This window comes from Vanellus vanellus, assembly GCF_965231255.1.
Source record: "Vanellus vanellus genome assembly, chromosome: 12".
Classification (NCBI taxonomy): Eukaryota; Metazoa; Chordata; class Aves; order Charadriiformes; family Charadriidae; genus Vanellus; species Vanellus vanellus.
Genome location: NC_138917.1, coordinates 20,847,319 through 20,870,821, shown reverse-complemented (window position 1 = coordinate 20,870,821; position 23,503 = coordinate 20,847,319). Strand labels below are relative to the sequence as shown.

Below are 23,503 nucleotides of genomic sequence, written 5' to 3'. Positions count from 1 at the left end.
GGACAAAAAGTGGCAGTGGGGCTGTCCCCACCACCCCCAGGGCAGCCCTCATGTTCCCGTGATGGGACTCGAACCTGCTTCTCTCCCTCCCCAGGCCGACACCTTCCCCTCTCCCCCACGGCCTGGGGGCGGGGCGCTCCCCTCCTGGCCCCGCCCCCCACTCTCCGCCCCGCCCCGCGCGCGGGCTCGCCTGACGACAGCTGCAAAGCACTTTTTCAGCAGCCGCAAGTGAGGTGAGTCGCAGCCCCGCCGCGCGGGGGGGGAGGGGGGCGAGAAACCCCCCCCCACCCTTCCCCGCCGGGCCGGCGCCGCCCTCGGTACCTCCGGGCCCAGCGGCGAGGCGGCTGCTCCCCTTCCCCCGGGGTGGGGGGCGGCTGCCCGCGTTCGGTGACCGGCCCGGGTAGGGCGGGCGGAGGGGGGGGAGCGCGGGCAGCGGCGCCGTGAGGCGTTGCGGGGGGGGGAGGGAGGGCGGTAGGTGTGGTGCCGGTGCCCGGGGTCCCCCCTCAGCCCGGCTCGGGGAGGCTCCAGTGTGACTCAGCGCTGCCTGCCCGGGGGGGTGGGGGTCCCCTGAGGGAGGGGGGGGGGGAGGCCGGGGTGCAGGCTGCCAGCTTCCCTCCTGCTTCCCTCAGAGGTCCGGCCCAGCCACCGGGTGACCCGCCGTGCCAGCCCGCGGCCTCCGCGCTACCTGAGCCAATGCTAGATCTGGAGGTGGTGCCCGAGCGGTCTCTGGGGAACGAGCAATGGGAGTTCACCTTGGGTAAGTCTGTGTGTGTTCCCGGAGCTCGCCCGGCTGCCCCCCGGCCCCCCTGTGTGTGGGGGGGGGGTGGGGGGGGGATTCGCATCCCCTCACGATCGTAACGTTTCTCCCAGTGCTTTCAGGGAGTTGCAAAAGTGAAAGGGAGAGTCAAACCCCACCTTTCTCTGTCGCTAAAAATACTAATGTACGAGCTTTAAGGATTCACTTGTAGTCTATAGTCTCATCTTTAGCTTTTGCATGCCGAGTTGTGCTTTGTTTATCAGCTTGCATGCTTTCTTCTACTTATTTACCTTGTTTTGTCTTGCCTTGCCATCTTAGACTAACATTTTTTTTTTTAAATAACTCCTAAAAGAGGAGCTGTGGATGTACAGACTGTCACCTGAATATATGTCAGGTGATATCAGCATCTACAACTGTGCGCTAATACTTAGCATGATTACTGTGCTTTTCTGCACAAACCCTTCATAAATATCAGTTGAGTGTCACCATTTCTTTGTGTTGTTGCTGGGTTGCAGCGCTATAGTGGAGAAAGTAAACTTTTGAGAGGTTTTCTCAGGGTTAGATAACAGGTATTTCTCCCCCCAGTGATTCTTATTTTCTCATCTTTCTGAGAGGTCCTTCCTTACCAGTCATTGCTCTATTTACCACAGGGAGAAAGAACTTTTCCCCCAGCTGATGGAAATTTGGCTGGTGCTCAGCTCAGGGCACTTAAGTGTAGCTCGGATGATATGGATTCTTCAGATGGCCTGTGTTTTCAAGCAAATATTGGTAGTTCTTAAGCCTCTCAGAAAATACTGTAGCTGTCACATTTTCCGAGTGATTGTTTGAGATATCAAACTCTTTCTCTCAGTTTTCCATCTTTGCTGTTGCTCTGTCTAAAGCGCACTTAATGGTAGTAGGAGTTTGGTTTAATGTAAACAGGGCTCTGGGTGGCAGCCGTCTGTATCTGCCAGAACCCGAGTTACACTTCTGCTGCTGTTGTCACCTGTGACAGCAGGGGGACAGAGTGTTCCTTAAAAGCACTGTTACACAGCTTCCATGAACTTGCTTCTCACCAAAGGAGCAGTGCTGTGACGTGGAGTTGTTTATATGAAACCCATCAAACACAAAGGGTTGTTTATGCTGCTGTGAATTTAGAGTCAAGTACAGCTTGATGGTTACAGGGAGCATTAGAATGGCTTTTGGAGGCTAATTATAGTACCTCAGGTCCCACCCTTTGAAATCTTGGTGATCTTCTTGAACCGCTGACACCTTACTGCGCTCTCTCAGCTCTGTGTGGCCTTCTGCAGTCCTTTAGTGCCTATATTACCTGAAAAGAAATGCAGTCTCGAATTATATACCCTGACAATCTCCATAAATAAGTAGTACAGGCTTCTCTCATTCTTCTTATAAAAACGAAAAAAGGGAAGAGAGAAAATGATTTTCATTTCCCCAAGAACCCCCAAAGAAGCCCGTTAATGCAATCTCAGGGTTAAAATTATGTACCATGTCTCTGTCTATGTGTACACACGCACATACACACATAGATGTGGGAGGGAGGAAACTCGGCTGCAATTCTTGGAGTAAACATAGCCACCACGTGATGCGTCTAATATATAATTAGCATGACCTACTGGTATAGAGCAGGAGGCTGACTAGGTATTAAGATACTTAACTTTGTCCTGCACTAGCGATGTTGTGTGAAAATTGTCCCTGCTGATAAAGCTGGTTCAGCTGTGTTAGTGGGAGCGAGGTTGGAAGCACTGGTGTAAATGGGATTCTCGCTGCCAGCGGTATTCTACTCATCATTTGTTTAGATCTGCTCTTAGCAGAACTAATGGCAGTATTCCTGAACTGCTGCTGACTCTGGCTTCCAGTCTTGTGCCCACAATGGAGATGACTGAGGGGAAATGCCAGGAAAATTTTTTACATGAGTTTTTGGATTCTGTTTCTGGCTCCAGTGTTGACTCACTGTGTGACCAGAGCACAAAAAATTTAACCAAGGCTGAGTTTTGCGTTCAATTAGATACCTGTCTTACTGCACCTCTCGGGCTACATTCCTGCCTTTTTAAAGGAGAACAATTAAATACTTGTTCTGTAGTGCCTATAGCTGTATTATTAGCGTTTGAGATGTATAATTTCTAAGGCATACTTGCATTTCTCTTGCTTTGTACACTTTCTTTTCTTACTAACTTTTACTTCTCTTTATTTAATGTGTTATGACTCATCTTCTCTTGGATTTTCTTGTATTCTTATTTAATCTTTCTTCATTCCTCTAGCCCCCTCCCCTTGAAGACACATAGTCTTAGCATAGGCTAATGCTTCGAGCCACTTTGTCCATGACCAGTGTATGTGAGAGGAGTGGCTTGTGCCCCTCGTATCACTCCAGCATTCAGAAAAGGGAGAAGTCTGTGATAAGAGGGACCTAGCACTGGTCTCTGTGGGCATTATTTGCCATGGCTCAGTTTGGGTGACTGCCTGATGTGCTGGAAACCATGTTTGCTTCCCCGTTCCCCCTGACTGGTGAGCAGGGGAAAAAGAATTCTTTGTTTTCCTCTTTGACTGTGAAGGCTGACGAATGTTGAGGAAAAGGGGGTGTTGTGTCTGCATGAGAAGGGTGGAGAAGAATAACCCAGTTTCTTTACTCCTCCTTTGGCTCTCCGCTAGTGGAGGCAAAGGGAGGATACTGGCTCCTCCATGCATGTTTTAAGTTCTGCGCACTGTTCTTGGAGAACTTAAGTTGCTACTCGTAGCTTTGCTAAGCAGCTGTGTGACAAAACCTGCTTGATTCTTGGTTGCTGAAAACTGAACTAAATCAGTCCATGTCCATTTGCTTGCAGCTTGAGAAAGCTCTGAGTAAGAGAGTCACATGAGCCATCTGTTTGCACACTTACCAGCCCAAGATTGCATCAGTTTACATCGGACTACAAACTGAACTTTGTGTTTGTGCGCACTTTTTTTAACCACATGCTGTTTTACTGAAACCTTACCTACTTCTGATGCTTGCCATTGGCATATAGATTCTGTCAGCTTGTTCGCTGCCTTTGCTTGAGCCTTTGCCACTTGTTCTTTTAAAAAAAAGCTGACGGTCTTGCCTCTGCAAGGCTCCTAGAAATATCGACTTTAAAAATCAGTTCTAAGCTTTTCAATCATCTTTACTTTTTTTTGGAATCGTAGCTTTTGCTAGGTTAAGAAATGTGAAACTTTCACAGCAATATTTCAATCTTAGCTTCTTGCTGTTATTTATGTTTCTGTTCCATTCTGAAAATATTATCTAATACGTAATAACTGTCTTTTCAAAACTCAGCTGCTTAGACTACAAGGCAACTGCTATTTCCTAGATAATAGGAAACAGTGCTGCTCTATTGTGGCTCTGAATTTTAATTTCATTACCATTATTAAAATAATAACTATTCTTTTTGATTTTGCATCATCTTCTGTTGTATGTTTTCTAGCTGCAAAAAAAATTGTTTCCAGGATTAGGGGCTAACATGAAAAAACAATGTCACAGAAATATTTGTATATGATATTTACAAATTGAATCACTGTAGTCTGTAAGATGTTTTGCCAAAACTTTATTTCATAATTACAGAAAAGCTGCAATGTATGGGGATGACAGGCATGTATTTTAGCGCATCAGTGAAAATAATTATTTTTTAAAATTTTTTTTTAGTGTTGTGCTAGTATTATATCAAAGCAGTCCCTATGGTGATCTAGTTGTGTGTGTGAAATATATATATACATGGAGAGGGAGTTTACTCGTTTGGTACTGTGTAAAAGGTGTTTTCGAACATGTTTTGGGGTCGGAGTTTGAGAAGTGTAGCTAGTAACTAAGAATGTGAATTCCTGAAGTGTTATTTCAATAAAAGTGTCAGCCCTGTGGTAAATTTTCCCTAATCAAGGCAACTCTCTTAATGTTTAAAAAGTAGAAATAGAGAAGAACGGGGTGAGGAATGTAAATAAAATGTCAGCTAACTAATCTAAATTGACATACAACAATTAGTAGGGATATAAAACATCACAATTATGAGCTCATATCCTCTCTTTACAAACACCTGCCTTGATCCAGGAACACTATCACATTTCATTTGGAAAGGCGACAAATGTGTGATAAAGGATGAGATAGCATGGTGCTATTCTTTCTGCAGAATCAGCTGTTTCATTCCACTTTCAAAATTTTACAGCTGTAAAGATAAGATATACGCTGAAGGGAAAAAAAAAAAAAAAAAACAAACACCAAACCAAGGAAAGAAGCACCCTTGAAATTGTGTTAGAGGGTGAATGACTATTAAGTGTATTACTTCAGTCGAACCAAATTGTTTAGTATGTTTGTCTTGTCTGTAAACCGAGAAGATAAATTCCTCCCTTGACACAAATGTAGTGGTGTCAGTGGCTAATGTGGCCTGGTAGGGCTAAGGAGAATCGTTGTTCCGTTTTAATATTTGTATTTATCTTGTACGACTGCTCAGTAGTTTTCCAAGCTTGATAAAGGGTATGCCGTAAAATGCAGTCCAGGAGCCTATGGAATGTGTGTAAGAATGCTCTAGGCAGCTCTGGTGGCGTTTGGTATAGGCTATTTTATCATTTACCTGATTGTTGACCCCAAGAAGCAGAAAATTTTGCGTGTAAATTGTAGAAAGATTTGTGCTTTTTCTGCCTGAACTTTGCAGTTTAGTTTTGTGGCTAGAGATGTTTTCCTTTCATATATGCCTGACAAACTGGTAGATAAACAATGACTTTTCTGTTTCAAAAAACAGGTCTGTGCTGATACCGTGAGTCAAGTAGGCTTATTTGTTGATGGCATACCTTTCTGTTGTAATGTACTGTTTGCTTATGGCGGCTCTGTTACCTCATCTCTAACCTTTCTGTTAAAAAAAAAAATGCTGTTAGCCTGTCTCCCAGCTGAAGAAATGCAACTGTTTTTATTTACAGGAATGCCGTTGGCTCAGGCTGTAGCAATTCTTCAGAAACACTGTCGCATTATCAAAAACGTCCAGGTTCTCTACAGTGAGCAGGTGAGTAGTGCCTGGCCTGGCCGGGTCATACACCTCCCCGTTTCCCAGAATCAAGGCGTTAGGGGGTATACTGATGCTGTGTCGGGCTAACGTACGTATTGTATAAGTTGTGGAGCTACTTGAAATTGAATTACACCAAATTATTGCCACCGCATCAAAAGCGTAGCTTTTATAACAGTTTCGCATCAAGTGTAGTAATCCTCAATGCAGTGCAGTGATTTAACCGATAGCAGTTTTGTGTATGCAGTGGTGGGGTAGTATTGTTTGTTTTCTTTAAGAAGGGCAATGTTCTGTAATTACCTGGATAATTTAATTCGAGTATTTTTACATTATCATCATCAAGCATTGCAGTATTTTTGAAGTACTGAATCACTCGTTACTTTCTGCTTTCATCTTTGTTTTGGTGGTGATGAACCCACTGAAAAGGCTTCTGCACCTCCTCTCTGAATCTGCAATTTTGTCCACAGAAAGTGGATGCAGTAGATTAAACCACCTATAGATGTTTTAATCGTTCTTCATAACTAAACATTCCTTAGTTCCCAATACATTTGACTCCCATCAAAAAGGGGACTAGAAGTGAAACCTTTCTGCTAGATCAAATAAAAGGTGTTACGTACCCACCTTCACATTGAAAGAGGTGGAAGGGAAGAGTAGACGGGACACAAGGAGGAGTGTGACTTTCCAAAGGTGTATTACGTGGAGTGCACATTAATCAGGAGATGCTATTCAAATATTGTAGATCTTTGCATCAGGAAAAAGGCGAAGTTTGCTAGAATTTCAATTTGTATCAAAATACTGATTGACGCCTTGTGAATTCACAGTGAATACTGAATGGCTAAGGAACAAGCTTGACTGGCGTTTACTGCTGGATACATATTTCATATAATGAAATGGGTTATCCTTTTTTGTTTGACAATATGTAGATTTATGGGGTTTACGATGACTGAATATTTACTTTGCAAATTGAAAATCTAGCTCCTTGTACTTAATGCATGGGAGCATCCGTCTGGCAGTGAATGTGGTCCTTGGTTTTTGTATGCTTTAGAGGTTTCTTAGTTTTTCTTACCCCAGTGCATTCCAGAATTATTTCTAGGTTTGTTTAGATAACTGAGATTCCCATTCCTCCCAGTTTTGTAGAATCACAAAAGGATTAGCGGTCCAGAGCTAGAAAGCAAGGTATACTGCTGCTTAGCTCTTTACGCCTCTTAGACAGCTACGTTGTGCTTGACCACATACACTGGATTTTTATGGTCTCTGCAGGGGTTCTTAGCATTTTTCTCCCCAAACTGTAATAAATGTAAGCTGCATAGTCCTACAAAATAGTAGTCTCAGCATTGTGGAATAGTTGTGTTGATACTTTTTTCTGTATATTATTCCGATTCAGCGCCTGATATTGGTGCAATTTTTTCCATGTGCCACTGAGGGTCTGCGTGTGACCGTCTGGCTATATCCTCACCCTCGTGCAGAACATCATGCACTTCATTAGCAGCTGGGCACAAAGAGCTGCTGGTGCAGTGCTTGGAAGATTCAGAGCTTTAAATAAACTTTGCCATGCACAACCTTTATCTGGCTAAACTATACCTGAACAGTCTTTAAGTCTTTCTTCTTTGCTTTCTAAAAGAATGCCTTTGAGCATAGTGATCAAATGTTATTTAAAGTTGTTGCATCTAAAGCACTGACTTTCTGATCCTGGAACTCCGGCAGTGAGTACTTCCTTTCAAAAATTTATATGACAATTAAATGCAATTACATCTGCCCACGGCTCTCTTTTTAACTTGACATAAATGGGATGCCCAAACTGTGCCAAAAAAGCTTGATGAACCTTTTTCTGCGACTAAAGAATTTTAACTCCTTTTCGGTCAGTTTGAGCTGGATACTTAATTGTCTTTCTAAGTTTTCCTAAGCCGCTTCCTCTGGATTTGTGTTGATGGGATTGTTCAGTGATAACAGTTTTTCCTGCAGCTTTATGTAGATTAGTGGTGTTAAGTGCACATTTGAGTTTATTCCTTGAGGAAGGATTTTCCTGTTGCTTCCCGGCGTCATCTTTCATACTTGAGGTTCTATTTAGTTCATGGGACTTTTAAGACACAAAACTTGTGCCCTTGAAACTTTTCTTCTATTAGAAAATATGCCGGCATAGAACAGAAGCTATTGGCTATAATAACGATCAAACTTTTCCTCAGATGTCTGTGGCTTTGTTTTTCTTTTTCACCTGCTCAGAAGTACTTGTAATGCTCTTATTAAATTTGGAATGATCTTAAGAAAATTCTGCTTGGAAATCAGTGAGATGCAGAGCATATCTTGTATCAGAAGAGCTCTGTTGGTATATTTAAATGTAACAGCACATGGTTTTTGCTCTATCTGTAGCTTTTCTAAATTAGACTTATAAAGGATTTAAAAAAAAAGGCCATCAGGATCAACATTAGACCTTTTTATCTCAGGCTGATGGCTGTATTGCAGTGCTGCTTCAATTCCACACAGTATCATAAAAGTTTTCCAGCAGTAGTGAAGTATTGATGCCATTGTGCAAGGCTCGGTGAACACTTCATTTAGAATACAGCTTACACGTCAGATCGCTGGTGTTGAAGAAAGATGAGCTTGAACTGAACCTGCTTTGGGAAAAGCTTGGCAACTGATCAAGGGGAGCGGGGAATCTGCATCACAGGAGATTGAAAGCCCTGTGGCATGTTTTGGCCTAGCAATGTGAAGTCTAGGATCTGATTATTTAAATACATGGGTTTGGAAGGGGTGGGAGAGGCACATGAGAATGCACAAAAAGTATCCAGGCTAGAAGACAGCGCTGACGTGAGAACAAAGAGGTGAGAAAATTTAGGATGAAAATTAGGCTTCTGACAGTCAAAGCGCAGACCTTCCCTAGTAGAGCGAAGAAGGGGAATAACGGTTTTTAAGATAGCTCATGCTTAATTCGTAAAAAGGGCTGTATGGTGTGGCTGCTCGCATTAGAAGCCTGTACGTGCCCCAGATGCCCCATCCCCATTCTGTCTTCTGCTAGATGACTGCTTGGTGCTATTCTAGGCCATGAGTATTGCCGCCTGCCTGTCCTTCAACCTTTTTTTCTCCTCTGAGGAGCCAGTTGTGGAGGGTAGAGCTTTTGGAAGCAAATGCGCTTTAGATTGTACACGATCAAATAGTTGAATTGGGGCCAACTGGCTGTGCATGCATGGATTGTACCGGTACCGGCGCGGTGAGCAGCTTCCACGGCGTCGCAGCAGACTGAGATGGCGTAGAGCCTATACAGACACCAGTGAAGCCGGTGGAATGTCTCCTATTGACTCCAGCAGACTGCAAATTAAGCCTCTTGTTGTTATGATTCACAGTAACTAAGGAAACCTAAATTCAATTCACAACATAAGAGGCTGAAGCCTTCCTTTTGAGGCCTGAAAAAGACCGTGACACCCTTTGATTTTTGAAGTGGAAAGCCTTCTCTCGCCATCTTTCTGTCCAGCGCCTCCTCGGGTCTGATGCGAGGCTTGGTGAGATGGCCTATTATTTTTGTGCACCAAGAATGCAACAGGCTGTCCCTGCATGATGTCATGATGTCTCTCATGCTAAACTCGGAATGTTAATTTTCAAGGTGGTTCTGCTCACCCCCCCCCCCCGCCCTTCCTTCAAAGTAATGAACAACTACCCTTTTGGGAGTTCTTGCAGGGCGCAGGTCCCACGCAGGCACTTCTATTTCTTTTCATAAGGGAACCGAAGGGGTTGAGAGATTTGGCCAAATCTATTTTTGTTATCCTTATTCGTTGAACAAGTGGTTGTTTTCCGAGGCAGTTTTGTTTTTTCCAAAGTAACCAATTTATACTTATACAATGATATATATCTTAACAAAGAAGCCTTGAAATTAAAAGCCTAACAGCTTTTTTTGTTTTACAGTCACCTCTTAGCCATGACCTCATCCTTAACCTGACTCAGGATGGAATCAAACTGCTGTTTGATGCTTTCAATCAGCGACTTAAGGTAATAAAACATTGCAAAACAAACCCCTAGGATATAGTGACACTTAACAAAGCATTAAGTATGTGATCCTTTTATACATTTAATTTGCCGTATATAGTGCTCTCATGTGATAATGAACTGCGTTTCTTTGGTTTGGGAGTTAAATGTTGGTTTGTAGGATCAGGGCACTTTAACGTTGTACTGGGGACGGTAAGAGTGCCATAGGAGTAGGATGGCGCAGTGCCATCTCACTTGCCCATCTCGTCTCAAGATGCACCAGAAGCTGCAAAAGGCCGTTGCTAAAGCTGAGCCTGGGGTTTGAAATCAGACCATCATTTAACACAAACCAGACAGCGTTATGTTTTCCCGAGCTGTTCCTTTATCTGTGCTGCCATTTTATTTTTGAGAGCAAACTTACTTCCTCCTGTTCTTCGTTTTCAGTTGAGTTGCGTGCATACCTGTGTGGCCGTGACTGCATGCTTTCTTCCAAAAAGCCACGTTCAGGGCTGTTGGGAGCCTATGCCTCCTGCACTCGCAGTTTGTTCTGGATGAGCTTTTATCTCTGTGATCAAAGTCCTTAGCCCAGCAATTCCACAGCTGTCCTTTTAGATGACCAAGTTTTGATCTGCCTCTCTAGGATGCTTTGTGTAGTTAAGATGCAAAATAAAGGGCAGGCTGGCCACTAACCTCCTGTGGCATTTATGGTTGCAAAAAATCTGTTATGAAAGTGGTATGGCTCATCCATATAAAATGGGCTATTGGGGGACTGTAGAGAGATGACTAGGTCAGTATGAAATTTTGAAAAGCTTTCTTAACTGAAACTTTTAAAATATCTGTGTTGAACTACTTAGTTATTTAGGATGGTGCTTTTGGCAGGACCAGCTGTGCTGAACGATTGGCAGTGTGGTTCTCGCCTGGGGTGCGTAAATTGCTTACCACAGGCCTGGGTGTTGATTGGGCTAATTGGGTGAGAGTGTAGGGCTCTAACTGCTGTGCTATTTAACATTTGAAAGCAGAAGTGTGGGGTTAAATGTGATGCTAATAGATGGCATGCTTATCCTTTAGGTACGTCTGGAATATGGTGTTTCACATCCATACTTCCAAGTGTTAGAACAGTCGTAGCCTTGTTCCCCTTACTGACCCCTGTCTCCAGTACAACCAGCAGCTCTCCAAAACTGTCAGCCTAGTGCTTTATTAGAAAAACGACTGTAAGAGTGTAGCAGTGTGCTATCAGCTGAAACTTGAGCTCTTTGTATACTTTAAATGAATAGCAACCCAAATTAGTAGTTGTTGGAAGTGCTTATTTCTCTAGTAGTAACCTGTAACACCATGATATGTTTGTATTTTTCTTTTTAAAAATATCTTTTATATTAACTATAAAAATACCTATTTTGAAGAACAATTTTCAGTGCAATTTGAGCTCAGGTGGAGGACAGCTGAGCACTTTTTTTCCTCCAGATTTCAGTTTGTAATTGTCTTATGGAACCTTCTGTTCATGAAGTCACTCTGTACTAATGGGATTTTCATTTTTGTCAAGATTTAGAACTTAATTGTGTATGTGAGTTTACAATTTTCAAGAGAATATCTTGAAAGTTCTTTTTGTCAGATGGTTCTTTATCGGCGTAAGCTATAGCTGCTGTACGAAATCTTTCCAAAATATATTTAATTCTTCAGGAGACTGAACTCAAAACGTAATCACTTCAAGGGCATGGTTTGCTTACTGATGTTTTTTGGAATGTCACAATCTTGTAGTGTTTTTGCAGTGCTGTAGGTAGTGTATGCCATGTCTTTTCATCTCCAAACAGTTTTTGAGGGTCTGGCTTTGTCATTTCAACACTCAGTGTTCTAAGAACTACGAAAGAGCTTTTCTTCTCACCTTTCTCCACAATGAGTTTTAAAACTTCTTTTAAAGAAAAAATAGAAAAAACAAACTCTTATGGTATGTGGGTTTAGGTTTGTTTTTTTAAAAAGAATAGAAAAAACAATCTCTTCTGGTATGTTGTTCAGTGGTCTAGTGATACCCTTTGTTTGAACTATGAAGAGTAAAGCTGTGTAATGCATACAGTGCTATGAAAACTTGTACTTGTAAAAGCATTCAGAAAGCTTTATAGAAGAAATTCTATGGGATCAGTTCAGAAGTGAGCAATAGGACTTCTTGAAGAATAGTGTAGGTGTAGAATAAATAATGCCTGTTTTCAAGATGGTATGACTGTGTTTTCAGTGTTGCTCAGCAGCAGCAAAAGTGGAAAAATCAGGATGCGTTTTTTCTTTGCTTTGTGTGTTGTTTTTTAATACACTCTCGCTATTTGGCTGTGAAAAAGAGATTGAAATATAGGCTACTGAAATAGAAAGACTTGACAGACGGAAAGAAGCTGGTGCAGGAATAAAGCCATAGCAATATTCCTAAAAAGTTTCCTCCCTTTTTTCAGGGAGGAGAAGGCGGCTTGTGCATCGTCCCTGCTCACTTTCAGCAGCCAAAGCACTGCAGGAGACGTTGGTGCGTTTAGTTTTGAGCTAACCTAAGAGTAGATCCAGGACCAGGTTCTGAAAACATTACTGTGAATTTTAGAAACAAGGTCTGTCACGCAGACTTCCCCTGAGGTGGAGAAAGTTCGATTTCGTGGTGCTGGTCTGTTATTGCTGCTTAGCAGATACCTGAACGTGTTTTTGAGTTTTGCTCAGTAGTAATTATCAAAACAATGAGTGTGACAAAACATCAGCATTTAATTATATAAACCAGTTGCCTTCTGGCTGGGTGGTAACCCCATCACTGAATAGTCCTTGGTCTTCCCAGTTGTTTGTTCTTCTGCACGTAGAAAGAATCACATTAATCCTTTTGTCAGTGTAGCTTCCGTAGTTTAAAACATAAATCCTTTTCTAGTGCTGTAGCCTCTTGCAGTGTTTCTTCAATAGGGGTCTTTCATGACTTTTATGAGATCTTCCGACTACCTCTAAATTTTGCTGACTTGTGCTTGTTTCTTCCCCCGCTGTTAGTAAAAAGAAATGTTGACATGAATAGATCCGTCTGAATCATGGGAAGAGGTCTTATGGCAAATGGGTGCCTGCTGGCTGCTCTTGGGGTGTTTCTCTTGCGGGGGACCTTGTTTGGGTAACGTGCTGTTGTTCCTCATGCACTGCTGCTTCTTGTTGGTCAACTCATCCTTTTGTCTTCCACCACTGCAGCGTGTTTCAGCAAAACTTCAGGAGAGGGCCCAATACTCTCTGGTAGTTGCTGCGAAACTAGATCTGTGTGTGAGGTGGCTTTCTGTATTTTCAGAAACGTTTTTTTGGGGGGTAGGGGGGAAGAGGATGTGCAGAGTTACTAAAAAAAAAAAAAAAAAAAGTAGAATCATTCCTAGCTTTTCATAAAAGCAGCCTTTGTTTTTTAACAGGCAGTGCTGTAAAGGAAACCTGGACGTGTCAAACTGCATTTGAATTAAAATGCTGGATAACCAAGTTTTTCCAAGAAGCATAATTCAAAGTATACTTATTAAGAGGAAAAATTTGTTTGCTATTCTTTATTTTGTTTGGTTCTGCCAGAATGTTCATTTGTTACTTGCTTTGTGCTATACTTGTTGCTTATATCCTGAAATGTGTGGGCTTTCGCAGCAAAGTGCTTCAGAGAACTCTTCCAACTTTTTATGAGTCAACAGTGTACCATTAAATGTTGGGTTTTTTGGGTTTGTTTTTTTTTTTTAATAGTGGTTTGAGCATTGCAACTTGTTTTATTTAGGGTTATTTCCCAGGCATCTCCCAAAACCAAGACTTCCTTCTTAGCTGGTGATATTTTTAGGCTTTAAAGCCACATTTGGTAGCAAGCTCCCTGGGGAATTCTGCTTTGTTGTCTAGCTGAAGAGTGAGTCCTTTCTGAGTGCTGGTGATTTGTGGGAGGATTATACGAAGCAACAAAAAGCGTTCTTTTCTTTACAGCGGTTATGATGTGCTCCACGTATTTTCCTTTTCCTGCTGACACAGGAACACATGTAGGGTGGAGGAAGCTTGTGTTTGACCATGGTTACTCGCCAAAAATGATCTGCTTAAAGCCCAGTCTAGCCTCAGGATCTGGTAACAGTCACATAAATATCATATGAAATCAATCTCAGATGCATGTATGCAGTAATGTATTGAGAACAAAGGATCCATACCTAATATTATCTGCTGAGAGGAGAGCTCCTTGGAATATTCAGTGAGGTCTAAAATGTTTAGAACTAGGTATTGTGGGCTGCTTTGATTCTTTGTGGGCTGCTCTTCTGATTTATCTTCTGTAATGCTTGGAGAGATCGCCGGGTATCTTTTTATGTAGTATTGAAACGGAATGCTACTACTTAATTTTGTTGTGTTCATCTTTCCCTTTAGAAAAAGAGTTGGAAAATGGAAACTGTGCAGTCAGTGCTAGGAGCAGCGGAAGCAATGGCCTACTGTTTGACGTTCCTTAGAGGATTCCCTAATTAGCCAGCTTTTTCTATTACTTTCCTTTGAACTTGTTTAAGAGTCATCTTTGCAGAAATCAAGTTGCTGATGTATTGGTGGAAAGGTTACTTTCTGCAGGTCGGTGCTGACTTACAGGGCATCTGCAGGTGCTCTGCTCAACCCATAGTTGTTCCTCGGTACTTGTTTCAGATGCGCGGTTGCTGAGTCAGTTTTTGGAGTTCGGTCTCTGTCAATGTGATTTATCCTAGCAGAGCTCTGTTAGGGAGGGGAGCGAGCAGCGCTAGCTAGTCTTGCCTTTTGATAAGCATTTGCCTCTGTAATGACTCGCAAATGTGTGAAATAATGTGGTAATGTTTTTATTTCTCGTGTTTCAGGTGATTGAAGTTTATGACTTGACTAAGGTGAAGTTAAAATATTGGTAAGTGATAACTTCTTGATTACAGTGACTGGTTTCTCTCCTTTCTTTAATCCTGAATTCATTTTTTCAATCATTCTTGTTAAAAACCAAAAATGACTGTCAAAAAAGAATGTAGATAATTACCCATTCTTGAACATAGCACTTGGTTAAATTACCAGTTTACACTTTCCTTCAGTCTTGGAGACTTCTTCTAATTTAAATGTGGTATTGCCGTGAGTAAAAGTTTGTAGCATCCGTTCAATATGCTTAAGACAGATTCGTTTTGTTTTCTTTTTCAGTGGTGTCCATTTTAACTCTCAGGCCATTGCTCCAACCATAGAACAAATTGATCAGTCATTTGGAGCAACACATCCAGGAGGTAAGCGCAGATTATTTCTGAGAATCAGAAGCACACCTAGATTGACAGAATTCTTTCTAGGAAGTCTTTCCTGTATGTCTGCCTAGAGAGATGCGTAGATGCTTCTGTTGTCAAATGATCTGAAGTTGTGTTCCCGAGTGGTCATGTTCTTATAGCTGGGATATCACATAAAATGTACTGTAAGTTCAATTGTGACTTTCCTTAAGTGAAATAGTGAGGCAGAGAGTCATTGGCACAGAATGGTATGTTCCGATATCATTAACGATCTGTTTTGAACTGCCAGTACCCGAAAGTTGTGAGCTGCTGGTTTTACACGTTCTTACGCATGGTCAGCTCTCAAGTGCCCTCAGGGGTGGAGGATGCCATGAACATACAGACATTTGAGCTGATCTCTGTGTGGACTCGGCCAGGATTGTTTGCTCGGGCTGTGTGCTCTGAGAACATGGTTATACCCCTGCTAGGGCAGGATCAAGTCCGAGCCTGTGTGTGACCAGCTTGCATCTCCCTGCCTCTGCTTCCTGTTACTGGGAGCACTGGGGAGATGTGCACGCAGCCTACATGACCAGCACCAGGACAAGTTTAATTAACCTGGCTGAACCCACTCTGACTCTTGCACAGCTACTTGGCTGTTCACCACCTCTGTAGCAGGAAAAGACTATCTTTAAGCTCCTTGTTTACATATGAAAATGGAGAGTGTATTTCAGGGGGTTTGTTAGGTGATGAAAATAAGCCAGTGGTGAAACTTTGAAGAGGATATTTATAATTAAACTGCTCGGGAACCTTCCACAAATGGAGCCACAAACTGGCACAACAAGAAAGAAGACTAACTCCATATAAGCAAGATACCCTTTTTAGAGTATCATTTTCTATTTTTAGCTTAACCCAGTCCATTTGCAGTAGTCGGGCTGATCCCAAATAGGCTAGCGTTCTTTGTGATTGATGGCGGTTGCATATCCAGGCTTTGTCCCTGTTCTCTGCAGGCGCGCTCTTGCACATCACAGAACAGGATTTATTAACTGTGGAGGGTCATGTGGCTAAAGTAATATCATTGCGTAAAAGCCTGATGTGGTAGATGAATATCAGATTGAGATAGATGAAGCTTGGAAGATTTCTAGCCATAATACTCCGAGGACCAGAATCAGGACTAAAGCGAAGTTTAAAAAGGCTGATCTTAACATTTCCTCTTAGGCAGAAACTCTGAGAACTATAGTTAGCAGCTATGGAAATAGTATGTACAAGACTATAATTTTAGTTTGTTCTGTGACAATGGTTTATTTGCAAATGTTTAGAGGAGAAGTGCTTGCAGAACTGTGATATTATGAACCATAAAAATAAATACTCCGCTGTAAGCATTGCTTATGATACTAATACTGTGTTTTATTACTGCACAAAATTGTATGCAAGTGCTTAAAAGCATAACTTGGCACCACGTGTCCTCATGCTGAATTTGCCAGATCTTGTGTGGCTACCATATTAAATTAAGAAAACTTGCACACTTGCTTCATCTGATGATAGTTTTTCATAACATCTTTTCATCCAGTGACACATAGATATGAAAATGTATTTATTAAAACGTTGGCCTGTATTACCATTTCTCTAGTGCCTTTGCTTATTCAGTTTCCTCACTGGAAATTCAGTGTCTTCTGTTAACAGCCTGCTTAGCAGAAATAAATTCTCTATATTAAGCTGCCTGTCATAAGCAGTTTGAACTGTAAAATGCAATGCAAGTTTTTTGATAACTTTTTTTTTTTTCTCTTTGTGTTTTCTGAAACAGAAAAGACCAAAACCCACCATAGTTTTCAGCATGTGGGAGGCATGATGATGGTGTTTTCATGTCCCACAAAAATTTGAGCTGGGGTGGGGAGAAAAGTGGGAAGAGAAACCTTGCTTTTAATGTGACCTGGGTACCGAATGCCAGTTTTCATGAAAGTATGACATAACCATCCCTTTTCTTCTCTGTACCAATTCTCCTGCAAAACCCCAATTCAAGCCATTTCAGTTTAAAACTGTTTTGTTTGTCTCTGTGTTAACCTCCACTAGAATTTCAAACAAAATGTTGTCTTTCACTTAAAACCAAGGTGGTTGCCACAGAACTTTCCTGCAACAGGATACATTAATAGTTTCAAAACATATTTCAAAAGGTTAGCAACGGTTTTGTGTTGAAACCGACCTTCGGTGAGCAGTTTTGGTTTTGCCAAATCAGTGGTTTTAAAAAAGAAGAGTCATCAGGAAAATTGCGAGCAGCTTCATTACTTTTTGGCTAGTGTTAGTTTGAAACATTGTAGTATCTTTGTCATGGGGCTGATTGAAATACGACCACTTTGGAGGTCAATAGCTTCATCCAAGCCAAGATTTTTATCCCACATTTCCATGATTATCTGACCTGACCTCCTGCTGGGGAGCGCTTGCTCTTGCCAGTGGTTCTGTTGAAATCACATCCTGTTCCGAGTCCTCGTGGATGCGGCTGTTTGCTGAAGTGCCGTTCAGCGTGGATAAGGGCTGTGGGATTGAACTGAAGTCATAAGGTAGAAGGAAAAAAAACCATCCTTCCCTCCTGCCACAGTGGCCTTGCAAGGGTGGGGGCATCCTGTCTTCTAGCTGTGTAACTCTCAGAGACTTCAGAGGTTGCCCAAGCTCCCCTGGGGTGCCAGAAAACTCTTGTGCTTCATACCAGGAAGACTTGACTTTTGGATCTGCCTCTGCTTTTATCGGGACTGTGTCCGTTGTGCAGGCTTGCTGGTGTCGGTGGCTTTGTCCTGCCCTGCTCTACAGAAATGTTTTCCAGCTGGTCATCCTCTGCTGCTTTCCTGGAAGGCAGGCGCTCTCCCCTTCCTTCACCCAGAGTGCAGCAGCAAAGAAAGCAGTCTTTTTCCTTCTATCAGCAATTTTGAATGGAATTATTCTGCAGGATACCTGTGTAGTAAATAAAGTAAAAAAAAAAAAAAAATATATATATATATATATATAAAAAGAAGGCTTACCTTGTTCAGTCACGTGGTTGTGACGTACGGTCTTGAGGGAGACATGAGGAAGTTCCTAAGGATAAAACCATTCCTTGCCCTTTAAGCCTAAACATCAACAAACACTGCAAGGGATGGGAACTGATGCGATTTATATAATCAGATATCACACTTGGCATGACCAGGGGAAAAACACTTCTCCAGCTGGCTGTGGGCTTTGGAAAAGATGCATCATAATTTATCACATGAGAAAGATTTGTGTAATTTTCCTGCAGATCAAAACATTTCCCTCTCCCCACACGTTTTCCATTGAGTGACAAGCAGGGAAAATGCTCTTAACCAGCACATTCTGCAGAAAAGGCAAATGATGACTTTTGAAAGCTTAATGCTTATTGCTCAACTATTATTTTTCTATCTTGGGCGGTCTGGCATTGTCCAGATATCTTGTGACATGTCTTTCAAGTTGAACATTTGAAAGGCACTTTGGGAGGGGGGGAAATAATAATATATATTTATATGCATTTTCTCTCTATGCCATGTCATCTTAAATATAAAATGGTAAGGAAAAAAAATATTGAACCAATTTCCATTGCTAAAGTGGAATAAAGCAGCTTCTCTTGTTGGAGTGTTTCTTTATTGTTTTTTTGCCTCTGCTGTTTTCAAAGTGCTTTGCAGTGTGAAAAAGCTTCTGTGTCTTATAAGAACGCTATGTTCCCCCCAGTGGCTACTGGGCACAGGTTGATGCTTGGTAGCATCAATCCCCAAACTGTTCCCAAGTTCCCAGTCTCCTGGGATTGTTTTTAAGCTTTCCACAGTCTCACAAAACAGTGTGTCTTGTTAGAGTAAGTACTGGGGTGACTTTTATTGCTGTTTATAGCTGATGATGTGCAATTTATTGCGATGAATCAGGACGTCTCGTGATGCGATGACAGCCGGAAGTCTGCACGTGTCCTAATTTATTACCGCTCTTTGTCAAAGCTGACCGATCGGCTGGGGTTTCTGGTGGTGCTATTTTTAGTTATCGTCGTAAACGGCCTAGGACCTGCGTGTCTGCAGCATTTCCTTCTTGTGCCGTGTTAGTCAGGAACGTGGGTAGCTGAACCGGGGCATGCACGCTGGAGCTCCTCTTGGGAAGGAGAGGTGGAAGTGTCAGGGAGGTACCTGAGAGCTCCCACTCCGGAATGTGCTTCCCAGTGGTGTGAAACATGGAATTTATCAGCGTTCTGGGCATGTCTCTCTAAAAGACTGACTGGTTAATTTTGTACAAGTGTTTCACGTAACAATGTACAGAATTGTTTCGTACTAATAGTAGCTGTTTAAACTAGTTTAGGCATATTAAGGTATAATTGATTGTGACATATTGTCTAATTGTATCATTAGGTCTTGCAGGCTTAACCTACAGGCTTACATAGGCAACTCTAATGAATCTAAGGTTTGTCTTCTTGCTGTGTTTCTACTGTAACAAATTAAAAGGAAAACTACTAGTGTCCTTTTTAATCGTGTTCCTCCCGCATCTTAAGATGTAGTAAATTCACGAAGGTGATGGAAGTGCTGTTAGATCTGAACTGGAGCATTCTTAGTTTGTTTTAATAACTGTTTTTACTTTCTTTTTTCCTTTTAGTGTATAATTCAGCTGAGCAACTCTTTCACCTCAATTTCAGAGGACTGTCGTTTTCTTTTCAGTTAGACTCCTGGACTGAAACTCCGAAGTACGAGGTCAGCAGTCATTCTTAGTTAATGGATAGTCTTTTTTGCCTCTATGGTACTTGCAAAATATCACCTACAGCATGTCTCGCCTGCAAGCAAAAGAAACCAGTAATTTGGAAGGAATTTTAACTCCTCAGTTGTGCTCTTATTCATGCTATGTAATCATTTCAAAGTTAAAAATTTTCCTCCTTTTAGCAGAAGGCGTACACTTAGAGGTTTTTCTTGCATCAGAAACTGGGACTAGCAATTCTGTTGTTGAAAGGAGTCTTCTAAAAATACAAGTGCTGTCTATGCAAATACATGAATATTAAGCAATCTACAGGAAGGCTGTTCTTTTATCAGATATTTTTGAATCTCATCAAAGCGATTACGCAATTAAACTAGGGTAGAGTTCATAAAATATGTTTTCATCTTAGGTGTTCTTCAGTACGAGTGCTTTTAGAAAGCCAGATGAATGAGCTTTGTTTGTAATGCCTGTTTGCATATTCACCAAATGTTCAGATGAGTTACTGAATAATTGAACGTATTACTGGGTTCTCGGAAGTCTTTGGAAATCACTGTCTCCATTGGAAACAAGATCAGGTCTTCCGTGATTTCCACATACGCTAACAAAAATGTACATATAACTTGTTTTGCATGAGGATGGAAGTGCTCTCAGTTGGATTGTCTAGGCTTATCAGTTAAAAAGAACGTGTGCTGTATGGTATTAAAATAAAAAGGAGCATCTAAAGAGCCAAAACAAAGTGGGAAAAATCAACCAACAAGATGACGCATGTGCTCATGTCACAGCCTAGTACTTCAGTAGTTGTGTTTTGACATGCGAGAGAACGGGGGTAACCAGGGGAAGTTACTATTTAGCAGTAGCGAAGGTCAGATGGGTTTCAGAAATGCTGGAAGGTAAATAGAAACCTAGTAACTCAAACAGAAAGAACACCCTAACAAAGAGCAGTTGCTTTTCATGCAAGAGTTCCCAGGGCATTTATGAATGAAATGGCTGAGCTGCTAAGAAAGTACCGAAGATTTGAAAGGATGTTAAAATAAAATTGCTAGAATCAATTTTAGCCATGGCATCTGTCTGTCTTGTTCTGGTACGTCGTTCGGTTAACTAAGAAATTAATTAGGGTTAGTTACAGAAAGCTTGGCTCAAATATGCTTTGAGAGGGACGTCGTGTGATGATTCACTTCTTTATAGCTGCTGGAACGGTGCAGAAAATAACTTCTCATTCTCAAAGTCTTTCATCCACTTGTTCAAATTATGTTAGTAAAATGTTGTTTGCACAGAGTGAAAGGTGACATTTCCCCAGGATTAGAAATAGGCAGAAATAGGATAGTTTAGAAGACAGAGTAGCATGAGACAGTCCACAGGAAAGGCAACTGTTGTTTGTTGAGCCTTTCAGGGAGGAGCGTTAGGAAAGGCTGAATGAAGAGTGAAATAAAATTTGAAGATGTCAAAATCTTTTGAGTTCAGCGAGGTCATACAGGAATGCTAAACTAGTTAGCAAAGCAGTGTAATCTCTGCTTATAGAAATGAAAAAACTCTGAAGAAAACTTTTGGGGGTTTTTATATAGCTGGTAGCAAACGGTAGGTGAGGAGCACATGAAAACCTACTCACACTGTTTCTGTTAAGAAAAGAGGCGTATACGGCCCAGGCACTTCCATGGCTCCGGAGAAGATTTCTCTGTTGCTAAGGCATTAGTATGTTTAGTAATCTAGAGCCTGACTACTTTAAAAAGCCGTGTTTTGGGGTGGTCATGTTCTGGGCAAATTCAGAAAGAGGATGGAAATCAGGACATCTCTAGATTTGTGAAGTATTGGCTTCAAAATACATACAGCAGTGAAGGTTATTGCTCTGAGTTAATTTTTTTTTTTATCGGAATAACTTTTTGTGTTTACTTTACGTGGTATCCTGCTAAAGTAGACCAGGATAATGGTTGCGCATCTTGTTGCTGTTGACTGCTTGTGACAAAGTTAGTGTCTTTTCTGCCCAGTGCCAGCAAAGTATATTGATAGTGTTGAAGAAAGGTCTTGTCATCTTCAAAATTGAAAGGAATATGCTCTTACTGCAATGAAAGAATGAATCTGACTTCCTTAGCGTGCTTTCTATTTGACGAGAACGCTCAAAATGCCTGTCAAAACAATATGCGTAAGAGTGGTGATAAGGAGAGCAGAAAATCTGTTTAATGAACGGGTCTCTATTCATCAGATAAAGGCATTTTACAAACCAGCAAAAATGTTAAAAGGCTGAAATTAATGCAGTGGGAGCGAAAAAAGAATTTCTACCTTTTATATAGCCAATTTCTTAGAACTTAACTACAGTGTATCAGTACAAATACTTATATTGCTAGTTGCCAGTGACCAGACCAAGAAAACCTGAATTCTAAGTACGGATGTGGCTCATTGTCTGACTAGTGCCATCTTTTGGTGGATAAACATAGTGAGCGTTCCACCCCAGCCTGGGAATCCAGGAGTGGTGTCATGAAAAGAAACACCATCTAGAAGGGTTTTTTGTTGTTGTTGTTGGGGTTTTTTCCCTCCCCCATGTCTTTGGCTAGAGACTTAACTGAATTGGTAAGCATATATTGTATTTCTAATGTGATTTATGACTTTGACCTGAAGTGTCTGCTGTGTCACGTAACAAGAATGATTTTGTCCACCCGCAGCCTAACTTTGCCCATGGTCTAGCCTCTCTGCAAATTCCCCATGGCGCGACTGTGAAACGTATGTACATCTACAACGGAAACAGTCTGCAGGATACCAAGTACGTACAGCTGGTCATGCTGTTTTGATCATTTAAAATATACTTTTTCTAACCCGTTTATTTAGGGCTTTGCGAATGCTAAATATATTATATATCTCATTTTTCAATTTTGCGTCTCATGAATTTGGTAGTGTGCGGAATGCCTTTAGATACCTGCCTCTCTCAAATTTCCACGGGTATTGTCCTCAGACCTTCCGATCAAATGTTGGTTTGGTTTATGTTGCTATAAATTCAGCTTGGCTCAGCTGTAGTAGGCTAATTCAATTGACCTGAAAATGAATTCATTAAGTAAAGGAAGAAATGTAGCCGTGCAGTTAGACTATTCTTCCTGTAGACTTTGTTTGCATGTTGATGACCTCTCCCTAGACAAATCAAACTTGGTGTAGGCAGTCAGTCATTTTGTAGTCTATTGGTACTATGTATGTTATGGCAACCAAGCTTCTTCAACTCTCTCGCTATACAGAAGTAATGAAATAAGTATATTCAGGCTTAAGCTATATGCATAATATACCATAAATTCAGTTACCTGACTGAACTTACTATTCCAAGGAAACTAAATCTTCATGCCTTAATACTAATGGGATAGCTTTATTTTAATATGGTTAATGTTTTCTATGGTGTTGAATTCAGTCTTTTAAGCAGTAATGTATTGTACAACATCTGACGCTTTGCTCTTTCTAAAAACACTGTTCCTGAGATTCCTTTACTAGGAAAAAGTGAAAGGACTTGTGTAAATTCTTCCTTTCAGCTTATAAATACCCAAACTGAGAAGGTGGTAGTTTTTGCAGAGAGGATTGTGTTTTAATGCTAGGAGAAGACTAACACATCTGTGGATCGCTGCTCAGAAGGGAAAGAGCCTTGTTTATGCAGACATTGTCTCCTAATTAGAAATAAGTGCACTTCAGAAAAGTGGTGTTGTCTGTGCCCATCTGTGGCATGGTGGGCTTTAGCGAAAGCACTGATTGTCGCATGGGGGGGTGTGGGGGTGTGGGAGAGAGAGCTCAAAGCCTGACTTTCAGCTCAAGTCATTCACACAGAGGAGAAATTCATGTACGAAAAGCGTATTTTACAGAGCGTATACAAACTAGCACACAGAAAAGCAGCCCTTCCATTGCAAATGTCTTTCTTGAGGCTGTTACCTTTTTCTCAAATATTATTGTAA

At 41.5% G+C, this 23,503-nt stretch overlaps 1 protein-coding gene across 4 annotated transcripts in view; it reads left to right on the top strand.

Annotated features, from left to right (window-relative positions):
- Positions 1-352: 352 nt before the first annotated feature.
- PHAF1 (phagophore assembly factor 1) overlaps positions 353-23,503 on the top strand; it is a 38,261-nt gene continuing 15,110 nt past the window's right edge. For all 4 annotated transcript variants that reach the window (XM_082489435.1, XM_082489436.1, XM_082489438.1 and 1 more), the window contains exons 1-8: positions 353-400; positions 630-757; positions 5,669-5,751; positions 9,646-9,729; positions 14,514-14,557; positions 14,836-14,915; positions 19,497-19,591; positions 22,244-22,341. In XM_082489435.1, coding sequence (XP_082345561.1) covers positions 694-757; positions 5,669-5,751; positions 9,646-9,729; positions 14,514-14,557; positions 14,836-14,915; positions 19,497-19,591; positions 22,244-22,341 — 548 coding nt within the window. In that variant the 5' untranslated portion in view covers positions 353-400; positions 630-693. The remainder of the gene's footprint in view (positions 401-629; positions 758-5,668; positions 5,752-9,645; positions 9,730-14,513; positions 14,558-14,835; positions 14,916-19,496; positions 19,592-22,243; positions 22,342-23,503) is intronic.